The sequence below is a fragment of the Orcinus orca genome, chromosome 9 (genome assembly GCF_937001465.1).
Source record: "Orcinus orca chromosome 9, mOrcOrc1.1, whole genome shotgun sequence".
NCBI classification, from domain to species: Eukaryota; Metazoa; Chordata; class Mammalia; order Artiodactyla; family Delphinidae; genus Orcinus; species Orcinus orca.
Genome location: NC_064567.1, coordinates 42274648 through 42298819, shown reverse-complemented (window position 1 = coordinate 42298819; position 24172 = coordinate 42274648). Strand labels below are relative to the sequence as shown.

General features: G+C 35.2%; 1 protein-coding gene across 5 annotated transcripts in view; it reads right to left on the bottom strand.

Annotated features, from left to right (window-relative positions):
* The window catches only part of DPY19L1 (dpy-19 like C-mannosyltransferase 1), a 95943-nt gene that overhangs the window by 16741 nt on the left and 55030 nt on the right, over positions 1 to 24172 (bottom strand). For 3 of the 5 annotated variants that reach the window (XM_033428298.2, XM_033428294.2, XM_033428295.2), the window contains exons 11-16: positions 16612 to 16698; positions 14422 to 14481; positions 13796 to 13876; positions 7923 to 8024; positions 3315 to 3386; positions 1305 to 1354 (exon numbers count right to left, since the gene is read on the bottom strand). In XM_033428298.2, the coding sequence (XP_033284189.1) occupies positions 1305 to 1354; positions 3315 to 3386; positions 7923 to 8024; positions 13796 to 13876; positions 14422 to 14481; positions 16612 to 16698 (452 nt within the window). The remainder of the gene's footprint in view (positions 1 to 1304; positions 1355 to 3314; positions 3387 to 7922; positions 8025 to 13795; positions 13877 to 14421; positions 14482 to 16611; positions 16699 to 24172) is intronic. The other 2 variants (XM_033428297.2, XM_033428299.2) reach the window with 2 other exon arrangements.

Sequence of the window (24172 nt, the reverse complement as noted above, 5' to 3'; positions counted from 1 at the left end):
TGTATTGCCTAACTGCCCTACCACCCACTTCCTCCCACGCTTGCAAGCACTGGGTATTATTAATTTTTACAAACTTGATAAGTAAAAAGGCTTTCACTTTTATCTTTACCATGGGACGGAGCACTTTTTCATGTATCTGTAAGTCATGCATAAGTCTTTGCTCACTCAACTACTATTCTTTCCTATGTGCCAGGCACTGCATATAAACCACTGAACTGAACAGAAATGACCCCATCCCCCTTCAGGAGACACAGGCAACACATCAGTATGTAAGCACACACGGTGACAAATGCCGAGAGAAAGAAAAAGGGTGTGATGGTGGAGAATAACAAGGAAGGAGACAAGGGATCTACTCAGAAATGATGGTCAGGAAAGCCTTCTTGAAGGAGGTGGCATTTAAGCAAGGATTAAAGGAGTGAGTCATGCCAAGCCAGGCTGCGGAAAGCAGGAGGCACAACTACGGACTTAGGGTACAACCACTGCAAAATTGCAGAGGCAGGAAACTACTTGTCATGGTCAAAGAGCAGAAAGGAGATCTGTGGGACATTAGTGTAGCGGAAAAGGGAAAATGGGAATTTTTTTTTTTCTCAATTGCCCATTTGAGTCTTTCACTCATTTTTCAAATGGGTTTTTAGTATTTTTCTTATTAATTTATAGCAGTTCTTTATGTATGATGGTCATTAGGCCCTTGTTATAATTTGCAACTATTTTCTCCAAGTTGTATTTTTCTTTGAACAGTGCTTACAGTATTTAACAAACCAAAGAATTTATCTGGTCAACCTTGTCAACCTTTCTTTCTAGCTTATAGGCTTTGTGTCATACTTAACAAGGCATCTCTAACCCTAAAATTACAAAAATAATCTCTTGGTTTATTTGGGAGTTTCATTTTTTTTCTATATTTAAATCTTTGCTCCATCTGGAATTTATTTTATGTAAAAATGAGGTGTGGGTCCACTTTTACATTTCCCTGCTCTTCTCTCAAAAAGCTGTCCGTTGGTCCTAAAACCATCAACAGAGTAATTTGTTTTCCCTGCCAAACTGAAGCACAAAGCTGTATCCTTCAAGCATAGATTAGTATAGGGCTACAGTCAGATCATACTGGATGGGATTTGGGGAATGAACAAGTGATGTGCTGAGCTCTACATAAATGGGGAATAATGAGAAAAGTGGAGAAGGGGGATGGCAACAATTGAAACACCAATTAACAAATGTTGAGTGTACAACATGTAACTATAAAATTAATATACTGTAAATAACTACTTAATAAACAGAGGAGGTAACAAAATCATTAATGGCATATTTACCTTATATGTGTTTGTTGTTTAGTTAAGACACCCCACATGTCACTAACAATCTGCAAATAGATTTTTAAACATTTTATAACAGCCGTATTGGGAAAAAGAAAATTTCAAATAATGTATCTTCTAAACTTTCAAACTTTTATTTACTTAAAAATACAGAAGTATGGAGATAAGAAGTAATTCAGAAAATAGTAATTACAACAACAAAATCTTACATTTGTACAGTACTTCATCATATCTATATCCAACCCTGTTCAGATAAGTTTTAGTATCCTCATTTTAAAAATGAGCAACAGGCTCAGAAGGATTAAATGATCTCCCTAAAGGTGGACAACAACTAAGAAGGGTCTTGAAACTTGACCTTTTGGCTTCCGATTCACCTTTAAGAGAATTCCACCATGCCCAGGTTGTTGGCAATGCCTCTTCTTAATTATACACACACATAACTGGAGAACTGGCTCAGAGACTGATAAGCACAACTAACTAAACACTGTGTTTTCATATTTAGCAGTCACTGGGAGGTCATCTAATCTGAAATCCTGTCCCCAGTGTGGATGTCCTCTGTGACACTGCCTGATAGGTTTTAATTCAGCCCTTGGAAGAACCACCTAGCTGCTGATTAAACCTATAACACTTTCCTAATCAGTCCAGATCAATGCTGGTCAAAAGCCCTAACTCTTAGAATTGGCCATAATATTAAGGAGCCAAAATGAGTATAATCTTATTTCCAAGTGGTAGCCTTTTAAGTCTTTGAAAAGAATTATCCTCTTTCCATTTAAGTCTTTCTTCTTTACATCAAACATCCCACTTTCTTTGACCTCAATCTAGTCATTTTCATCATCTCTAGCCATCCAGGTTGCTATCTTTTTAATACACTCTGGATTGCCAACATCTAGTATTTTTTTATTACCTACTGGGTGCCCACCCACATAAAGAAAACAAAGGAAGCAAAGAGCACAGAGCCTGGCATACAGCAGAAATTGACTAACCATAAACTGACAAGACTTAAAAAGAGCTGTGAGACTACAAAGCTGAATACTATCCAACACTCAATGGGGGGGGGGTAAAGGTACAGTCTGATTCTCACTCTTCCCTTGTTTTTTTAACGGACATGATGTGAGGCTGGTAATAACCTCACTGACCTTATAATTTTGCACTTGTCAAAATGGAAATAATAATAATATCTGTGTACCCCATAATGCTGTTGAAGAACCAATTGAAATAAGGTATATGAAATGTTTTGGGAGATTATAAATATATGATGTAAATAATAATTATAGTACAGAATATTCTACAAATATATGACACTGTATTAACACAAAAATAATAGCTACAAATCAGAAAACTTTTAGGGTCTATCATTTTGATTACAGACTAACCCCAATTCATTCTCTTAAAACACCTGTACTTACAGAGTTCACCAACTCTTAAAAGAAGAAAAGAGGGACTATTACATCACTCTTTACTGAAGATTGGAACTTCCCTGGCCTGATTTATATGTGGACTTAAAATTTCATTATCAAAGTCAAGTTGGGAGTCTTTTATCAAGTTTAGTAATACACTGTTAATATTCTATTTTTTCCTTTTGATTAATAATAAACTCTATCCAGAAGTTAATGAATACTGCACAAATGACTTAGAAAGGCATATATTAAATATTTTAAAGAAATATTACATAAAGTTAAAAGTGAATCAGTAATAATTCACATAAGCAAAAACAATTGTATCTGCGTCAATAGGGTTCCTCTGGTCCTATCTTTCAAAATACATGACTATCAAAACTTGAGCATCCTTTCCCTAGATCTACTTTATGCTGGCAACTAGCACAATGTTTTTAAGGCTTATAAATGTTCATCAAAGGCTATTAGTAAGAAAATACAGAATGTGTTTCAATAAATCTATATAAAATATTGTATTAGATTAACATGTAGCCTAGTATATGTAACTACACAAGAAATGAAGAAATAAGAAAATGTTCTATTATGAGAAAGTGCTCTTAAGTGATAGACCTACCTTTCTAATGATTGCAATAAACACGACAAGAACAACTGGAAGCAATAATGTCTTTGTATACCTCAGTGGAGTCTGAAATTCAAAGAGATGTTTTGTTAGAAGATGATTTCAAATGAAATTTCAAATCATGATCCAAGTGAATTTTAAAACATGTTAGTATAGAAACATAAGCATTCACCCATCTAGGGTCCAATCTACTCACTGACTCCCATTGTAAAAATGAACATGCATTTCCATAGAAACGAACTTGCCCAAAATGTTGAGTTGAAAACACTAACAAACACAGTTCCCAAACACTTGTAAAACATGACTAGAAAGACTACTGTTCACTTTTGCACACTACTTTTCTAACTAGAGAGCATAACTTATTATTCACCTAGGGTCAGCAGAACTCCTTTAAATGGCATGAGCTTTACTGTGCATTTTATCTGGGATAAAAATCATAACCATGATCTCCAGATACACACACACACACACACAAATGACTAATGTTTATAAGAGGAATAAAAACATTTTTACGTTTTCTTTGGTAACAGATAAAAAACTACAGAAAAATTTTTTTTATTAAAAAAGCCCCACACATTGTAATTCTATACACCTCTCGATAATTTGAGATCACAGTCTTAAACAATCCTGGGCTTGAAATTTCTAAATTGCAATTGATTTGCTTATTACCAACACTTTCCCTCAGACAAATAATCTTACATCATTAAGCAAAATGATGTATGCTTTCCCCAATCTGTTTATAAAGAGAAATCTAGCTTCAACCATATTAAAAATGCTGGTACATTTTAATTCTACAAAGTATACAGTAAGTAGCATTTTCTGATTTCCCTCTCCTTAGTCCAATTTTCTCACTATTCTGTATTAGACAAGTAATTTTCATAATTCATTATACAAAATGCATTCTTCATGAGTTAGAAATTCCATTAAAAAGAGAATTTTTATGTTTTCATTTTACTATTTACCTTTATAAACATTTGCATGCTATTATTTTAAAATAATAAATATATTTCTATTTTGTAATTTTTAAGTTATGTTTTAACCTACACAAAAGTCATAACTAAAACTATTTTTTTATAGATCTAAACTTTCAAATTTTATTTACTTTTTTGGCCGCACTGAATGGCATGCAGGATTTTAGTTCCCCAACCAGGGATCAAACCCATGCCCCCTGCAGTGGAAGCACAGTCTTAACCACTGGACCACCAAGGAAGTCCCCTAAAATTATTTTATTATTTTAAAAGTTAGACATTTGCTAGTAACAGTTAACAATAAATATAAGTAGTAAGATACAGATGTTTAGTTTAAAAAGGAAGTATGTCAAAATTGTGTTAAAAGTATTTAACAAAATTTAATAAGGAGTTCAAACAATTTTAACATTATATTCCAAAAGTTTATTTAAAAGGTGTTTTTTAAATATTTCTTTTAAAAAGAAAATCATATTAGCATCAGATTTTCATAGCAACACTTTAGACCAGAAGATAGTAGAGTAATTTATTTAGGATTCTCAAGGAAAGATAGGTGAGCCAAAGATTTTGTATCTAGCCAAACTGACCTTCACACATAAAAGCCACTGATAAAATATTTTGAGCATGTAAAAATTCAGGGATTACTGCTCCCATGAGCCCTTCCTGAGGAATCCACTGGAGAGTAATCTTCACACAGCCAAGAAATGTGTTCTTCGATCCTACAACTCATAGTGTACAATAAAAACAATGATCTACAGAACTACGACAATGACGGGGATATAAAGGTGACAGAAGAGTATGAAAGGTTATACGTGCTGACAATGAAGATACAATGGGACTCTTAAAAATGGGGTAAAAGGGGGAGAGTATATAAGAAGTAAAATAATCTCACTGATTATAGTATTACAATAAATTAGAAATGGGTGGGAATAGGCATGGGGCAAGAAACGACTAGCTAAGTTCAGTATAACTCTCAGGAGGAAACCGATAGAAGGGACTAAGGTTAATATATACAAGTATTAATATAAAGGAAACAAAATTATAAAACTTCCTCAATGCCAAAAGATACACCAGAGAGAGGGTATGCACAGAACAAATGCAAACCACACAGTGAGAGATGTATGCACATGTGTGTGTTCTATTAGAACTGTAAGTTCTTTTATTTTAATATTTCTTGTAATTGTTGATTTTATTCTAAGCATAAAAGTTACATGTGCTCATTGTGAAAACTAGAAAATGGAGAAAAAATAAAGGAGACAATGAATTTCACATTTTAATCAGTTATCAGCATTTCCTCCCGGATGGATTGTATGTTCACATTTGCTCATTTCTGCATATGTTGGGGGGGAGGGGGGAGGGGGGATGTGTTTTTGGTGCTGGGAAAGGGTGAGAGCCCTTGGTAACTTTTTTTTATTGATTTGAACAAGCTCCTATACTAATTATATTAATCTCTAGTTTCATTTTTTATATTTATTGCAAGAATCATCCCAGTTAGTCATTTCCTTTTTAATTTTTATAATATTTAATGTACAGATGTTTTAAGTTACATGCAGACAAATCTATTAATCATTCTCATATATGTTTTGCACTTGTATTATGCTCATTAATAATGAAGTTAATATTCATTCAAATTTTTCTCAGATTAATTTTTCAGGCTTCATTTATATTTAACACATTAACTGAAATGAAGTTTGGTGTATAATATGATACAAGGCCTTAAGCTGACTCCCCACCCCAATTCAATTTTTCAAATAATATTCATGAAACAATGCATCTTTTAACAATTTATTGATATATTATGTGGTGCTCTCTTCACGTCATACTAAGTACATACACATAAACATAGTTAAGTACCTACACATGGGTCTATCCAGCATTGTCTGTTTTTGGTCATAATGTTCCTGTTTTGGTATCCTTGTACTTTAAATACTATTGCTTTCCATTTTCATATCTAAAAAGCAAAGATCCCCCTCACTGTTTTAACTTTTTTTTTAGTAGCAAAATACAATTAAAATATTATTATAGAAAATTTAGAAGACTCAAATTACAAAAAAAGTTAATCACTGATTATCTCTCCACCAAAAAAAAACAACTGTTAAAATTTTGGTCTCTTACACTTTATTCTATGTGTGCTAATTATAGGTCAATAAGATCGGACCATTTTGCTCATCCCATTATACATCTTAAGTGTCTTTCCATATCGGTATGATATCATGTTAAATTTTTCCCTCTTCCCCACTATACGGACGTACCATACAAGAGATGCCCTCTCTGAACTGGCACCGTGCCCTGTCTCTACAGCATCGTCCCTGTGAAGGTACCTATGGAGATGAGGAATGGCAGGCTGGACACAGCTTTGCCATTTTCTTCAAATTGACTGAAGGCATCTTATGCCTCAATAAACAATTTCTTCTATCACATAACTGATGGTTCATACTCTCAGGTTGTAAAGGTGTGTATATCCTCAATAATGTTAAAGGATTTCCACTGAGTCCTAATTTCTCTGTTGATGTCTATACTCTACTTCCTTTACCACCTCCTTGAAAGAGGCTTGATCTGCTATTAAGCATGCATTTTAAAGCCTTGCAAGATACTTTTCCTTAGTTTCTTTCAGCAGGTTCAACACTATCATTTGTACACTTTTTATCAAAACCATTTGCCAGAACACAGGAAATGAAGACTGATAGGTCACTGGAGGAAACAGTACATCTGCAGGACACGCTCAACTCAGAATGTCTGGTTGGTAAAAGTCTGCTGTGTGCTGCACTCTCCTCCACTGGTCTGTAATTTAGCACATGGGCTGACCCAGTGGGGATCGGGGAAAATGAATGTGTCAACAGAGGACTGTTGGCCACTTCCATATATATACACACACACAGCTTTGAAGAAAAATGTCTGACAGATAATAAAATATCATCATAAATCGGGGCCACATGGGTGGTGTGAAAAAAAGGCATATATATACACGTCTGTTGAACCAAACTAGCTCATAAAGTATTGCAAAATGGTATTTAATATAAAATATCTTAAAATATCAAAGTACTTTCCTATGTATCTCCTTTCGTCCTCACAATATCTACCTGTAGCATACTACCAGAAACTAGTAAGCTACAACTCCAAGAATGAGAGTCACTTGTTCAAGAACATCAAGTAATATCGCAGACTTCTGTCTCACTATCCACTAAACTACTCTCTGGTTTCCTTCTAAACACCTGAATACAGTTTTAGGAACAAAATGTTGTTGGAATGAAAAACTTATACTCAATGATATTTCAAAGCAATGAGATCATTCAAACAAACAATCACAAAGTGAGTGGAAACTTAAAAGCTTGAGAGCTTCACTGAACTAATGCTATCCCTAAAAAGAGGCGACTTGAAATGCCTCTGTTTTTACTCAATCCTAAAAACTATTGCTAGACTGAATGAATGTTTCTAAATTATCAAAATAAGAAAAGACCATATATTTCAGGAAGCTGTACTAATGTAAATAGGAATATCTTCCTTTAAGCTGCCAGGTTTTCCTTTTCCTTCAAACTGAGATAAGAGCACAGAGGTAAGAGTCTGAATAACAGGAGCACCCTTTATGAAAAATGAATGGACCAAAACCTAAGGAAAGAAAGGAGAAATCACATCTTACCTCCTTCTCCATAAAATCAAACTCCGCTGCACAGGTATACAGTAAAGTGTCAAAATCCTTGTAACTGAAGAATTTTGATGTTAATAAGTTGCCAATATGAGCCTAGTAAGGAATAAAGGGAGGTACCATTAGATTATGCCGTATATTGTAATAATGCATTTTAATCTTAATAGTACCTAAAAATAGTTTCCACTGCATGACAGAGCTCGCTGTTCCCACACCTGGCTACTTCTGGACTCTCCAACTTCACAGTCCCCCTTCAACTGCTGACAAGTGATAGCTCCAACAACACCCTGCCATCCATGCTCCATCATCAACATTCCAAAGGTTTTTACCCTTGGGTTTTCCCTGCTCAAGGTGTTAAACCTGGTGAAATACACTACACAGTATCCGGTAGGCTTGGTAACACACACAGGCATCTGTCAATCACAAAGGGACAACGTGTGATAGAGCAAAGCAAAGCAAACGTTAATTCAGATTTCTGAAAAGCGGTTGGAAAAGACTTTTTGAAAGAAGTAGAAAATGGGCAGGCCTTGGAATAAAACACACTTTTGCCTCACAATCAGCAACTGTGTAATTCTTCATATGTCACCAAGTGCTCACACTTATATCACCTAACTTACTTCCCACAAGAAGCCATGTGAGGAAGCTGGAATTGTTTTCATTTAACAAATGAGAAAACATTTGCCAAACTTTCAATTCATTATTGTCTAAAAGAGCAAGAAGAGCAAGAACCATAGAAAAGGGGATAAATTATAACTGAAACACATCATGACTAAAACCCTAAACGATACCTAAATGAAGTAGGGGGTCAGGGAGTGAGTAGGAACTATAAAGGGTGATGGGATATGCTGAAGAATCTCAAATGCTCTGTCTCCTGGGGAAGAAATGTATTCTGATAAGTTTAAGAAATCAATAGGAGGGAGAGTACATAGGTCTAAAATACACAAAGTACCTAACCACTGAAAAGGAAAAGAATCTAAAAAGAAAGTAAAATGTTTGGAAAATCTCAAATAAAATGAAAGAAGTAAGTCCTAATATAATGATAACTGCCATAAATGTAAAGAGGTTAAATTCACTAACTAAAGGACAGATGCTCAAGTTGGATTTAAGGGGAAAAATTCAATATCATATTGTCTACAAAAGACAAACTTAAAAGTACGCAGAAAGGTTGCAGAAAGGTTGAAAACAGACGAAGAGAACAAGATATACCAGATAAAATGAACCAAAGAAATCTGGGTTAGCTACTGTGATGTCTCACAAAACTAAATTCAAACAAAAATATATGAAAAAAGACAACAAAATGACATTATATGCTGATAAAACAAACAGCAAAGCAAGGTTATACATATCATGAACATATAATATTTGCAATTTGCAGTTAACAGTATAGATTCAAAGCGTATAGAAGAACAACTGAAAAGCTCTGTAGGAAGAAAAAGTTGACAAGTGTTCATTGGAAATGTTAAATATTTCCCTCTAAAGTAGAAAAAGCAGATAAATGTTAACATAAAATCTGAACAATATTAATAAGCTCACAGAGAATACAAACTTCACAAAGAGAGACTATATGTTACCCTCAAACACAAGTAAAGATTTTTTTAATGTTCACATCCTATGCCACAATAAATCTCAATGAATTTATATAATGCAAACTATTTTTTTCTAATCATAAATGCAGCAAAATTGGAAAATGGTAACTAGGAATGGCTTTAAAAATCCTTTCAGCTAGAAACTAAATAACATAAAACTTTTTAGGTTAAAAAGAAAGTCGCAAAATAGTTAATTTGTAAGACACACAAAAAAGTACTATTTAGAGGGAAATTTATAGATTTAAAATGCATTTATCAGAAAATAAGAGAGGTGAAAACAAGAGCCAAGCACTTTCCGTCAAGCATCAGAAAATGCTACAGAACAATCCCAAAGAAATGAGAAGACAAGAAATGAGGGTGACAGAATTCAATTACAAAGAGCAATACAAGAAAACCAAGGAAGACTTTAAAGAAGTGGTACTTTGAAAATATTAATATAATAAATAGAAAGTAGAAAAAATAGCAAAAAAATAAAAAGCAGGTCTTTATAGATTAATATAATATCAAATCCAAATAAGGAAAATTAAAGAGCATAAAAGACAATTCACATATATGCAAAAAATTTCAATAAGAATTTTTCGCTAACTGAATTCTACAATAATTTTTTTTAATTTGATGATATATATGAAATGGGTGAGTTTCCTCTAAAGACATAAAATGCCAATAGACTCCTACAGAAAATGGATTTGTAGTAGAAAAATCTCCCATGAACAAAACTCCATATCCTGAGGGCTTCACTGTCAAATTCTAACAAACCTTTAAGGAAGACATAGTATCAATTCTATATAAATTCTCATTAAAAATAGGAGATTGAACATTTCCCAATAATTCTGGAAGGCTGCATTACCTTGAAACTAAAACCAGGCAAAAACATTACAAGAAAATAAAACTACAGACTAATATCCCCATAAATATCAGCAAAAGTCCTTAAAAATATTAGCCAACCAAATCCAGCAATATTTAGAAAAACTAACACATTGTAAACAAGTGAGGTTATCTGAGAAATATAAGGCTGGATCAACACGCAAAAATCAATGAATATGGGGACTTCCAGATATGGCAGAGGAAGAAGTTAGTAAATCCCCTCTTTCAATAACAACTATGAAATTGGACGAAACTGTCAAAAACCATATTAGGATCAAGTAATCGATCAAAAGGAAAACAAATGGAGAAACATGCATTCACAAAAAAACTGATGAGGGACTTCCCGGTGGCGTAGTGGTTAAGAATTCGCCTGCCAATGCAGGGGACACGGGTTCGAGCCCTGGTCCGGGAAGATCCCACATGCTGTGGAGCAACGCCGCAACTACTGAGCCTGCCCTCTAGAGCCTGCAAACCACAACCACTGAGCCTATGTGCCACAAGTACTGAAGCCCGCATGCTCTAGGGCCCACGTGCCACAACTACTGAGCCCTCATGCTGCAACTACTGAAGTCCACGTGCCTAGAGCCCGTGCTCCGCAACAAGAGAAGCCACTGCAATGAGAAGCCCGCACACCGCAACGAATAGTCCCTGCTTGCCGTAACTAGAGAAAGCCCACGCACAGCAACGAAGACCCTATGCAGCCAAAAAAACAAAAAAAAAAACTGATGAGCTCTGGGTGGAAATAGTGGGAGTCTGTGGCATTGTTGCTTTGGCCGCTCCCTCCCACCATTACATCACCTCTGCTTCCCCCAGCTTGGTCAGCCCAACGGTCCTACCCAGGTGGGGTTGGCCATGAAAAGCAGAACCTTTGCTACTACAAGGAGCTGACTTGTTTGGGGGCAGAGAGCAAAAAATTTATGCACCATCAGTAAAAGCATCAAACTCAGGAGGAAATGAAAGGCAGAAATTCACAGCTCTGCCAGCTTAGGGTTACAGTACTCGTTTGGTGAACAGTAGACTGGCAGACTAGCTAGACATTTTACAGAGATTCTGAAAAGGAGACAACCAATGACAGGAGACAAGTTCTCACATCCCTGGTGCACTGGAAAGTTGTCCACAGACGCTGGTGGATCCAAGAGAGCCCAAGCTCTCTACAAATCTGTGACTGACTGGGAAGTGGTATGCATATTCATGGGAGATCCAAGGTGGGCATGGCAGAAAGGAAAAGATGAGACAAACTTGCTGTTCAGATGAGAGTTAACATAGTAGGTCTGAAGGGGATCCTTTGCAAAACCTGCTTGCAAGGTTGATCCTTAGCTGGCATCAGGGAACTTGAATTCCGGAAGGCTCCCATCACCCTAAATGATAATAGTGGCTTATACTGAACACCTACATTCTTTCTGGGAGTTTGGAATTTTGATAACGTGCTAGGCAGAGGATGCCTATGTTACCAGCCCCCAATAAAAACCTTGGGGCACTTAGTACTGAGCTTCCCTGGTATACAACATCAGAATTTTACCACGAAAAATGTTGATAGGAGCAAGGATGGGAAATCCAGGATAGACCGAGAAATGCCTCGCTGGGTTCCTAAAGGACAGGAAGTGTGTGTCTAATTAACAGAGAAGGGTGGGTGGAAATGCTTCTCAAGAGCCGTGTGGCCTTGCCATTCTCTTCCTTTGACCAATGTTAAAATTAAGAATTTATTTATAACATTGATGTCCTTGATCAATGTTACAGATTTCTAGAAATACTAAAGCTGCAACTAACTTATTTCTGATTTGGAAATAACTTTTTATAGCATTTTTTTTTGGCCCTGGTGCAACATCAGGCTGTGATAGAAATGACAATAGTCACTTTAACCTGAATTAAAACTCTAACCAGCTTGTCTTCCCCCAGTGAGTAGACAGATTCCATAAACCCAGGACTTAGGCTCTTTCCCTTTTCTTCCTGCTCATTCTCTGCCTCCTGGCTGACTCAATCACCACTTAGTGCTCATCTTCACAGTTGACTTCTAGGAGCCTTCCCTGACTCTCCCTGGGTATTCCTGTGGCACTCTATACTTATTTTTTTTAATGAATTTTTTAAAAATACATTTTGAATTTTTAAAATTTTATTTTATATTTTTATTTTATTTTATTTTTGGCCATGCCATGTGGCATGCAGGATCTTTAGTTGCCTGACCAGGGGTAGAACCCGTGCCCCCTGCAGTGGAAGCACAGAGTCTTAACCACTGGACCACCAGGGAAGTCCCACTCTATACTTATTTTTATCAGAGCTTTCATTACACTGTATTATAGTTGCTAGAAATTGTCCCTGTCTCCCACTAGACCATGTCTTATTCAGTTCTGTATCTCTAGGATGCATTCTACTATCAGGCACATAGCAGGTACATTGAATGAATGAATAAATAAATGCATTTTAGACTATGCTTTTAAACTTTTAAAATGTCTTTCACAGGTTGTAGACCACCCCTTTAATAGCCCATTGTTTTCCATCTTTTTTAAGCAAACAATTCCTTTGTTCATATGAAAACATGTATAAATGTCCACTATGTAAGAGATAAAAGCAAGACTATCCTGGGTGAAGAGGGGCTGGCAGGGGGACTGAGAAGTAGATGGACCCCACCAAAGAGTCCTTGAAGTCCCAGAACTTCACAGAACTCAGTTTCAAAACCACAACTTTAATCTAATACAGAAGGAAGAAAGACCATCAATTAAAATAAATTACAGAAAAAAATATGTGGCTTACTTTACTCTTTCCATGTTGGTTGGTGTCCTGCTCTCTCTTTTAATTTAATTAATGTGCTTACCAAAACATCAAAATAAAATAGGCAATACAAAATTATAGATAGAGTGAATCTCTACAGTTACAAAGCAGAATTCTTCTCATTTTATTTTCTCTCCTACCCAAATACCAAAAAAAAGCAAAACCAATAACAATAATATCTCTTAATAAGACTAACTTGGATTAAATTACCTACAAACCTTTCACAAGCATTGACTAGAAAACTGGAAGAAAAAGAGAATAAGTTATATGATCTATTCTTTAAGAGTCTCTGAAGATGGCATCTTTATCTGTTACAAAAGGGGATTATAAAGAAACCAGAGAAAAATGACTGTAGAGGCCTTAAAATTTGAGCTTAAGTCTCTAGAGCTTTCTTACTTTAAAATTTTAAAATCTTTGTGATATAGAAAGACCAATAAAATATGAGAGTTATGTCAAGAAATTAATTTTGGAGAATGGACTACAGACATAGTCATATTTACTCTCTATTACAGTAAATAGATAAAATAACAGGTGAATAGATTTCACCTTAGAATTTGGCTTAAATAGTAGTACTTTAACAACTCTAGTAATTCATTCTTAGCCTGTTTGATTTATTTCAAGTCTTCCAAGTTTAAGCAAAAATACACTTACATCATCTGCAATGCCAAAGATTTTAGATGTCAAATACTTGAGTATGACAGTTCCAAATAACCAAAAACATCCTTGAATAACCTACAAAAGAAAAATATAGCAAAACAAAACTAAACTGATGCATCATATAGCCATTGCACAGACATAGCCTAGGAAGAAAAAAATAAATGCTTTAATCACACGTGAAGTAATTATCTCTAGATCCAAGAGAAAATGTCAAAAAAAAATGCACCTTAAATTAAAATAAAGAATGTTACTCCAAAATCAAGGGGCTATCATCAAAAAGAAAAATATACACAATCTTGTTGTCAAAATTAATATATTTTATAGGAGATTTATACAGCAATTGCAGTTAAATTCCCCTTCTACTAACAGTTTCTTACACATGCACTGCTCCTCAGAAAAAACATGGGTCATACATAAAACTGAAATTCTTTAACTACCTATCCAATATTAATCTTAACTTGCTTCACAAAAAGAGCAATTTGGCACATTAAATGTTAATATGTTATAAAACTGTTAGATCCTCTGCATTATATAGGATAGTTCCTTGAAAGTAAAACATAAAACCAATGATATATTTTGGAGAAGGAAAAACATATACATTCAAATAGATTGATTCTTACCCATAAACTAAGTTCAGATACATTTACTTTCAGGAAACATGGTTTCATTGCCAGTAAACCCTGCATGCAGAAAATAACATAGCATACAGTTAATACTTACAGACACAAATTCAGGTACCAAAAAAATACTTCTAAATAATAAGACTCTCAAGAATCTAAACTTCAGCACACTTTCAGTGTTTCACATAGAATCACCACAAGCTCATTTGATTTCAAGAAGCCCTGTTTTATCCAGAGTATTTTAGGTCAGTTAGTCACTTTGTAAAGTTGAAAACAGAATCTCCATACGTAAATGTCTATGATTGATTTCTATGATTGGTTCTGATTTACCGAAGAACCAAGAAGTATATAATAATTTCAGAATTTTAGACAGGTGTCTAATAGTTATAAGATTTTCCTTAAGTTAAATATTACTAACTCCTTGAATAAACTACAAATGAGTTTTTAACAGATCAACTAAATACTTCTCCTCTATCAAATCTTATTTCTTTCCAGGTACATAATAGACTCCCAAAGTATAGTACCTATACAGATCTAAATCTACTTCAAACCTGGCAAAAATATGCTTAGAATCAAAACATAAATACATGAACCCAAATTAAATCTTTTCAGAAGTTTCTGAATATCTGAGAACACAAAATGTGTTACGATTGTTTCAAAGTGATAACTAGAAATAAAAACAGGCAAATGTGTGTTTATAGTTAAATATGCAAAAACATGCTATATTCTGTACCTGTTGCCATCATTTATTTTTATACACCAAAATACGTGAAATATGCATAATGCTTAATTCATACCTAAGACACACCTCAGTGTCAAGCACCTAGTAGGAAACCTGACACACTGTAGGTGCTCAATAGAACTGAAGAGAAATTTCCTGCAAAATGTACTTAAGATTAGATTTACTGACAGAAAATCTTCCATTCAATGTACTTGTGTACTGTACACAAGTAACAAGAGTCATGTACTTTACTCTGAGTAATAGCAGGACTTCCCCATGTACACATTTAAATATAGAATTGAGTCCATTGACACATTTCCTAATTACAAACAAAATTCATGACTGTAAGAACTATCACTAATCTCACAGCACAGCAACTCAGTTACTGGGTTTTTGTTTTTGTTTTGTCATTGTTGAAAACACAGCATCACCACATGCTAACTGCTAATTTCTGTGCCTAAGTATACTCAAGTCACACAACCTGAAAAGGGTGGTGGCCCAGATTGGGAAGAGGCATACTCCTGGGAAATGGGATCTTAAATAAATATTACTTGTAAAATCAGACAAAGAAATAGCAGATTCCAAATCTGTTAATGGGTTCTAGAAATCAAGAAAGACAAAATGATCTGAGTTACTTAAATGATTATTCAAGAAGTAGAAACCATTTCAGTTAAGACAGTGCAGTGTGCTTTCATCTTCAAAAAACCAGCCTAATCCTAAAGCACATGCATGTTAAATATAAGGAATATTTTTTTTTCCTCTTAGGTTTGCAAAACATTGTAATGGAGAAACCCACCGGCAAAAAAAAAAGAGTAACCACCTCTGGAAGTCCTTAAATTTAGAGAGACTTATATTTAGAAAGTCATCCTGCCAAAAGTGGCAGAAGGAGTTAGATAACCTTTTACCTTTTGCTCTAATTCTATAAGACAGTCTCCCCATAATCTAAATCTGTTCTTGGTAGTGATCTAGTAAAATATAACTGAATCATCACCTGATTTAAACCATCTGAATAATTCAAATAGACACGAGGGGAAAAAACTAAAAATATAAGGCCTTGAGCCTCTGATCACAGTGGAACAAGGAGAGACTGCTTGAGATGCCAGAGGGAGGAAAGGGGGTCAGAAAGTGGAGCAGGAGTAGGATAAACACTGAAAAGAGGGGAGGAAACAAGAAAAAGACGAAAGCATAGAAACCATTCTAAAATGAACTCCAGGACCAAAAGTCAGGTGACAGAAAAGATGAGGAAAGGACAGATTAGGACTGTGAAACAAAGCACTATGTTTTCCAGTATTAACTTTTGTTGTGTTTCTTTGGAAACGAGAACTTAAATACATTATCACATATAGATGTATTCAGTAAGACACCTGAAACAGTTCTTGTAGAAAATCCCTCACGAATCTCAAGCCAGTGATAAAGAAACTGGTAAACCATTAGTTTCAAAAACAGACATTTACTTAAGGAACACTTACCCAAATAATTACCAAAGAGGAAGCATAATAAGAAGTTAATAACATTGAGTTTCCAAACATCAAAACAAAACAAAGTGCAAGAGAAATCTGGAAAAATCCAAGAAAAATGTAATTAATACACAGAAAACAAAAAAAAGGTTTTATTCTGAAAATTGCACATGCCCATGATAAACAAAATTCAAACTGTTCAAAAGAGAATATACAAGGAAAACAGCCCGAATTCTATGCCACACTTCAAAACCCCAGAGATCACCACCACCAACAATTTTCTGTGCATCCTTATAGACATTCACATGTACAAATTCCAGTTTATAATTTTTTTTTTTAAAGAATCGATTTTATTTATTTTTGGTTGTGTTGGGTCTTCGTTGCTGTGCGTGGGCTTTCTCTAGTTGTGTCGAGCGGGGGCTACTCTTAGTTGCGGTGTGCGGGCTTCTCATTGTGGTAGCTTCTCTTGTCGTGGAGCATGGGCTCCAGGTGCACAGGCTTCAGAAGTTGTGGCACATAGGCTCAGTAGTTGTGGCTCCCGGGTTCTAGAGCGCAGGCTCAGTAGTCGTGGCACATGGGCTTAGTTGCTCTGTGGCATGTGGGAATCTTCCTGGACCAGGGCTCGAACCCGTGTCCCCTGCATCAGCAGGCGGATTCTTAACCACTGTGCCACCAGGGAAGTCCCCAGTTTATAATTTTTTAAAACCACAAATGGAAACTTGGCCCAGAAGCTATGCTATTGCTTGCTTTTACTCTCAGTTTGTTTCAAAGAGCTTTACCTATCAATTCAAACCAATCTAACTCATTCTGTTGAATAACTGAAAAAAGTACTCCACTCTAGAGATGTACTACAGTCCTCTGACTACTTCTGAAAACTTAAGTGCTTTCCAGTTTTGTTTTGTTTTGTTGTTAGTTTTGTTTTTCCTATTACAAACACTGCTATGAAAAACACCCTTATTTATGTATCTTATGTACATGTCAACACATTTATGGGATAAATTACTATCATGGAATTAATGAATCAACAATACACATATTTTAAAATTTGAGAAAATACTGACAAATTGCAATACAAAATATTGTACTCTCCACCAATAGGGCATGAGAGTTCCTGCTGATACGCACTCCTGCCAACACCATGTATTATTCTTTCAAATATTTGCCAATCTAATCCAAAAAAAGATGTTGCCTCATTGTTTCATTGTTCCATTCTTTTATTAGTGGGTGAGACACAGCATCTTTTCTTCTATTTACTGTTTATATTGTTTTGTGTGTACATGAATTGTCTATTCCTAGTGCCCATTTTTCTATTTTTCTATTGGGCTTTGGTATTTTCCTTAAGCACTCTCTTCATATATGATAGAGCATAGCTCCTTACCAAGCAAACATATTATAAATATTTTCCCAGTTCACTTTTATCTTTCTTTGTAGTATTTCTCTATTGTAGTTGCTTTCTACATTTTTATGTTAGTCAGTTTTTCATTCATTTCCTCTAAGTCTTCAGGATTTAACTCCATTATTAGAAAGCCTTTAAAAATAAAAGAATCCATGTTTTCTTCTGGAAGTTTTATTTTTGATCCACATATATAAATTTCCATATGAATTTTATAATCAGCCTAAGTTTCAAAAATTGACATTTTTATTAGAATTGTCATATTCTACAAATGTACATTGCATTATATTTTAGTTACATCTGCCCAATATTGAATCTTTACATCTGAAAATAATACATGTTGTTTCCATTTCCTATTTTTTTTTTTTTTGGCCACACCATGCGGCTTGCAGCTTCTTATTTCCCAGACCAGGGATTGAACCCGTGCCCCCTGCAGTGGAAGCACAGAGTCCTAACAACTGAACCACCAGGGAATTTCCTGTTTCCATTTCTTTAAGTCTTCTTTTACCTACATCAGTAGAAGTATAAAGTTTTCTTTATATAGATCCTGCATATTAAGTTTATTTCAAAGTATATTACTTGTTTTGCTATTATATCAGAAATCTTCTCATATTTTCTGATTTTTTATATTTAAAAAAGTTACATTAAGTATGCATAAATGAATATAAACTTTCATTGTTTCTAGTAGTAATTAGTTCATTAATTTGGGTTTTTTAAGTATTCAAAAGCATACTTACAATGATACTTTTACATCTTATTTCCTCTTATTTTTTAGTCAATTTTATTAGTTAATATTTATGCAACAATGTTAAGAGTGGCAGTAGGCATATTTGTCAAGTTTCTGGCATTAATGGGAATAGTTCTACTGATTCATCATTTTGTGTGATACTAGCTTTTGGTTTAAGATATATGTATGTATTAAAAGTTCAGTGAAATATCCACCTATTTTCATTTAATTAAGATCTTAAAAATCAGAAACAGATGTTGACCTTTATCAAATGCCATTACAATATCAAAGGAAATGATCACATTGTTGATCTTTTTTAAATCTATTAATGAGATATATTATGTTAACATAATTTCTAATAATAAGCCAATCTTGCATTCTTGGAATAAATTTACCGTCACGTTACTTTTTTCTTATATGCTTACTAAATGTTAACTGCCCAGGTCCTTGGACTCTTTAACCAATAGAAGTTGATAAGATGCCAGATGAGAATTTCAGGCAATGCTTAATCAGGGCTCATGCTGCAGCACAAGGGAGCGAAAGCGAGAAAAAGGTACCCTTGCCCACTCCCAGAGAAGAGCTGCTTAGATCCTTACATGGGGTAACAATGGGGGTGGACCCATGGGCTGGGCAGGAGGCCTAACTTAGGTGGTCTGTCCATGCCCTTGGAGGTGCTATGTGCAGGAATCATGTGCAGTACCCTGCTTTTTGCTCCCAGCACCTCAAAAACTTGTAGTTTATTTCTGGCCTTTTTGTATCCTGTTGCTCATAATTGCTCCAACTGTGCATGGTGTAGTTATTTTAGTCACTTATAGTTTCTTTGTATCTTATTGCTCAATGGAGACTTTTGTCCAGGTGCAAGCACTCCAGTAGAAGATTCCAGGTCCCATCAAATGGATAAGGAACCAAATTCTCAAAATTTTATAACAATAGCCTTTTTCCTTAAGTGCCACAATTTAAAACCAACTTTAAAATTTTCCCAATCAATTTTGGCAGAAACTAGCAAAATATCATCACTTTGAATAAACAGATTCATAACCAAGAATCAGGCAAAGCACTGCTAAGGGTATTCAAGAGAAATATAAGGTAGTATTAAGAAAGGATGTGTCAAGGGTCTGGAGAGATATTTGGGGTCCATTTCCCCAATTTTTTTTTCCACTGTTCAAGGTTTATTTATTGTTGTAGTTGGTATAACACTTAGATAGTTGGCTGCATTATTTATGTCGATTTTTTTTTACATTACATGGCAATGTACACTATTCTGATACATATGGTACATAAAATAAGATTCTTTAGAACAGTTATGCACAAGACATGCAATACTGCATTTATAATCAATCCCAGGATGTGATTAATTGGAGAAAAAAAAGTTGGAATTGGCATCTTGGCTAAAGGAACCAGCAGTTATATAACACAAAGTTAAATACACATCTGGTTTGAAGGGCAACTGCAGCATCTGCAACATTGTCAGTGGTACCTCTTGAGGAAGTAGAACTATTTTACACAAAACAATTTAGGACCACACAAGATAACTGCCATGCAGCATCAGGATAGAGCTGCAGGGTTTTATGAACCATTCCTGTTGCTAACGTTAGGAAATTGATGTTCTTCCTAGGCTGTCTTAACATTACTGCTTTAGTCACAGATCAGATATAAAGGACAATATGCACAACCTCCATTCCCAACTCTGGTAACTTCTCTGCTCAAACTCTCTAAGGGCTTTGATTCTCACTTCAAGGAAAAACCAAAGACCTTTCAAAGACTTACACGACCCTATAGAGTCTGCCCATTAACCTCTGGGACCTCATTTCTAATGACCCCTTCCCTTCTCACTCAATCCAGCCACACTCTGCAGATTCTAGAACACACCAGTATATTCCCACCTCAGAGCACTTATGCTTGCTGCTTCTTTTAACCTAATGGATGCTCCCTCATCTAACCCCATGTAACCTTCTCAGTGAGGCCTTCTTTTCCCACTCTTTTAAATTACCACCTCCCCTACGTACTCAGTAAATCCCACTCTCCTTGTCTGCTTCGTTTTCCGTAATAGTGTTTATTCCCATTTAACATACTGTTTATCTTATATATTTGATTTATTTCTGTCTATGTACACTAGAATATAAGCTCCACGAGGGAAGAGATTTTTTAAATTGTTTTTATCACTGTTGTATGCTAAGGGCCCAAGAAATGTTTGACAAACAACTCGTGCTCAAAAACATCAGTTAATTTAAATGTGAAGAATAAAATTTGAGGAGTATTATACTGAGAAAATTGAGAACTTAGAAGGTACATAATGAAAGAGAGATATTACAAGTTATTTTAGTATCTATATCTTTTTTGAGTATCTATATTTTAGCAGATTAAAAAAAAGACAACACTGTGAACAACTTCATGTCAATGAATTTTAAAACTGAGATGAATGGGAAAATTCCTAACAACATAAAAGTGCTAAAAAATGACTCAAGAAAAAATCTAAATTGTCCTATTATCATTAAACAACTTAGATCACGAATTTAAAATCTGTCCACAAAAAAAAAATAACAGGTCCATATACAAGCTCTGCCAAACTTTCAGGGAATATTCCTCCCAATCTTACAAGAAAAAATCTACCACAGACAGAGGAAGTAGAAACACAATTAATTCTATGGGGCTAGAATAAATCTGGTATCAAAATCAGGCAAGTGTAGCTGGAGGATTCTGGAGAAATGGCAGCATAGGGAGCACTAGGAAGAATCTGTCTCCCCACCTAGACAACAAATGCAACTTGACAAACTATCTGATGGAACTATTTTGGAACTCGGGCATCTATCAAAACACACAACTTCCAGGAGAACCCCTAGATGGCAAATTGTAGTCAATTTCAGTAAATTTTAGCTCTTAGCTCACCAGCAGCTATCCATCCTTCATAAACCAGCCCTAATGCAAAGTCATGCATGAGTTTAGAAACAGACAACGAAAGCAAAATCACAGCAAGTGTAGCCAACCTAAAAAGCTTCTGCACAGCTAAAGAAACAATCAATGATAAGAAGAAGCAACCTACAGAATGGGAGAAAATATTTGCAAACTATATACCAGCTACAGTTAATATCCAAAATATACAAGGAACTCTTACAACTCAGTAGCAAAAAACCCCAAAATAATCTGATTAAAAAATGGGCAGGGCTTCCCTGGTGGTGCAGTGGTTGAGAGTCCGCTTGCTGATGCAGGGGACACGGGTTCGTGCCCCGGTCCGGGAAGATCCCACATGCCACGGAGCCGCTGGGCCCGGGAGCCATGGCCGCTGAGCCTGCGCGTCCGGAGCCTGTGCTCCGCAATGGGAGAGGCCGCAGCGGTGAGAGGCCCGCGTACCGCAAAAAAAAAAAAAAAAAAAAAAAAAAATGGGCAGAAGACCTGAATTGATGGTTTTTCCAAGAAAGACATACAAATGACCAACAGGTACATGAAAAGGTGCTCGATATCACTAATCATTAGTAAATGCAAATCAAAACCACAATGAGACATCACCTCACACCGGTTAGAAAGACTTTTATCAAAAAGCCAAGAAATAAGTATTAGTGAGGATGTGGAGAAAAGGGAACCCTTTTCCCCACTGTTGGTGGGAATGTAAATTGGTACACTATGAAAAGGGTATGGAAGTTCCTTGAGAAATCTGCAGGGCAGAAATAGAGACACAGATGTAGAGAACAAACGTATGGACACCAAGGGGGGGAAAGCCGTGGGGGGCTGGGTGGATGAATTGGGAGATTGGGATTGACATGTATACACTGATGTGTATAAAATGGATGACTAATAAGAACCTGCTGTATAAAAAAATAAATAAAATTCAAAAAAAAAGAAATTAAAAATAGAACTACCATATGATCCAGCAAATTTACCTCTGGGTATATACCCAAAAGAAACAAAAACAGGATATCAAAGATATATCTGCACTCCCATGTTCATTGCAGCATTAGTCACAACAGCCAAGACATGGAAACAGGGTAAGTTTCTATCCATGGATGAATGGATATTGAAAATGTGGTATATATACACAATAAAACAGTATTCAGCTATGAAAAAGAAGGAAGCCCCTGCCATTTGCATCAACATGGATGGATCTTGAGAACATTATGCCAGGCGAAGTAACCTATTCTGGAAAAGACAAATAATGCATGATTCCACTTATACGAGGTACTTAGAGTAGTTAAAAGCATAGACAGAGGACGCAGAATGAGGGTTTCCAGGGCTTGGGGGGAGGAAGGAGAATAGGGAGTTGTAACTCTATAGGGTATAGAGTTTCATTTTTGCAAGATGAAAAGACTTGTGGAGATAGACGGTGGTGATGTTTGCACAGCAATAAGAATGTACTTAATATCACTGATATGTAAACTTAAAATGCTTAAGACAGTAAATTTTATGCGTATTTTATCACAATAAAAAAATGGAAAAAAATTTTGGAAACAATTCCATATTTTTTTCCTTTTTAACTATAGGGATTTAGGAGTTTATAAAGCAACTATGGATAATAAGTGACTAGTTCCATAGTCAGTAAGTGACATCATAAAGCGTATATCATTTACCCAGGATAGGTTCTACTACAAACTAAACCTGTGTAATGTTAGTACTTTTATAACTATAACTTTGAGTCAAAGTCATTGATAGTTGCCTATGTGACTGTGTGATTGACAGACTCTAAATGCTTAACAATTACTTGAATTTTTATTGCTATGTAAAAAAAAAAACATATTAAACAGTTTGGGGAAAAAAACTCAAGTCTAAAAAAGGATAAGTACTGTCCAATACCATTCATGAGATTTAAAACCCTAACAAAATAGCAAATGAATCCAGCAATATAATTAGTATAAAAATTGTTTAGTCCAGAAAAGCATGGTTTCTTAATGTAAAAAATCAATTAATGTAATTCACCACAGTAACATATTAAAGAGGGAAAAATACAGAGGATCATCTAGACAGATGCAGAAAACCATTTGATGAAGCTGAGCCTTTATTAATTTCTTTGAAAAAGTGTTCAAAGCATAATGAGGACATGTTAAAAGAACAAAGAAGCCAGCAGGAAGTAGCTGGCCAAATCGGGAACAATTCAAGCATCAAAGCAAATAATGAAAATAGGGGATTACATTGCAGTGAATAAAACAGATGCCATTTTTTCCTTGGACATAAGAGAAAAACTGATGAAAAGTCTGAATAGGAGTGACACAAAAAAGGAAACACAAAGGGCCCATAAACATAAGAAAAGATGTTCAACTTTATTGAAAACCAGAGAAAATGTAAATTAAGGCCATAAGATACCATTTTATACTCTCCAAATTGACAAAATAAAAAAAAGATATAGGATAAGAAGAACTGTTATATGTTACTGTTCAAAGTAGTCTAATCATTTTTGAAAAACAATGCAACATTAAATTGTGAAGTTGAACATGTATTTAATTTACCACCTAAAAATTCTACTACTA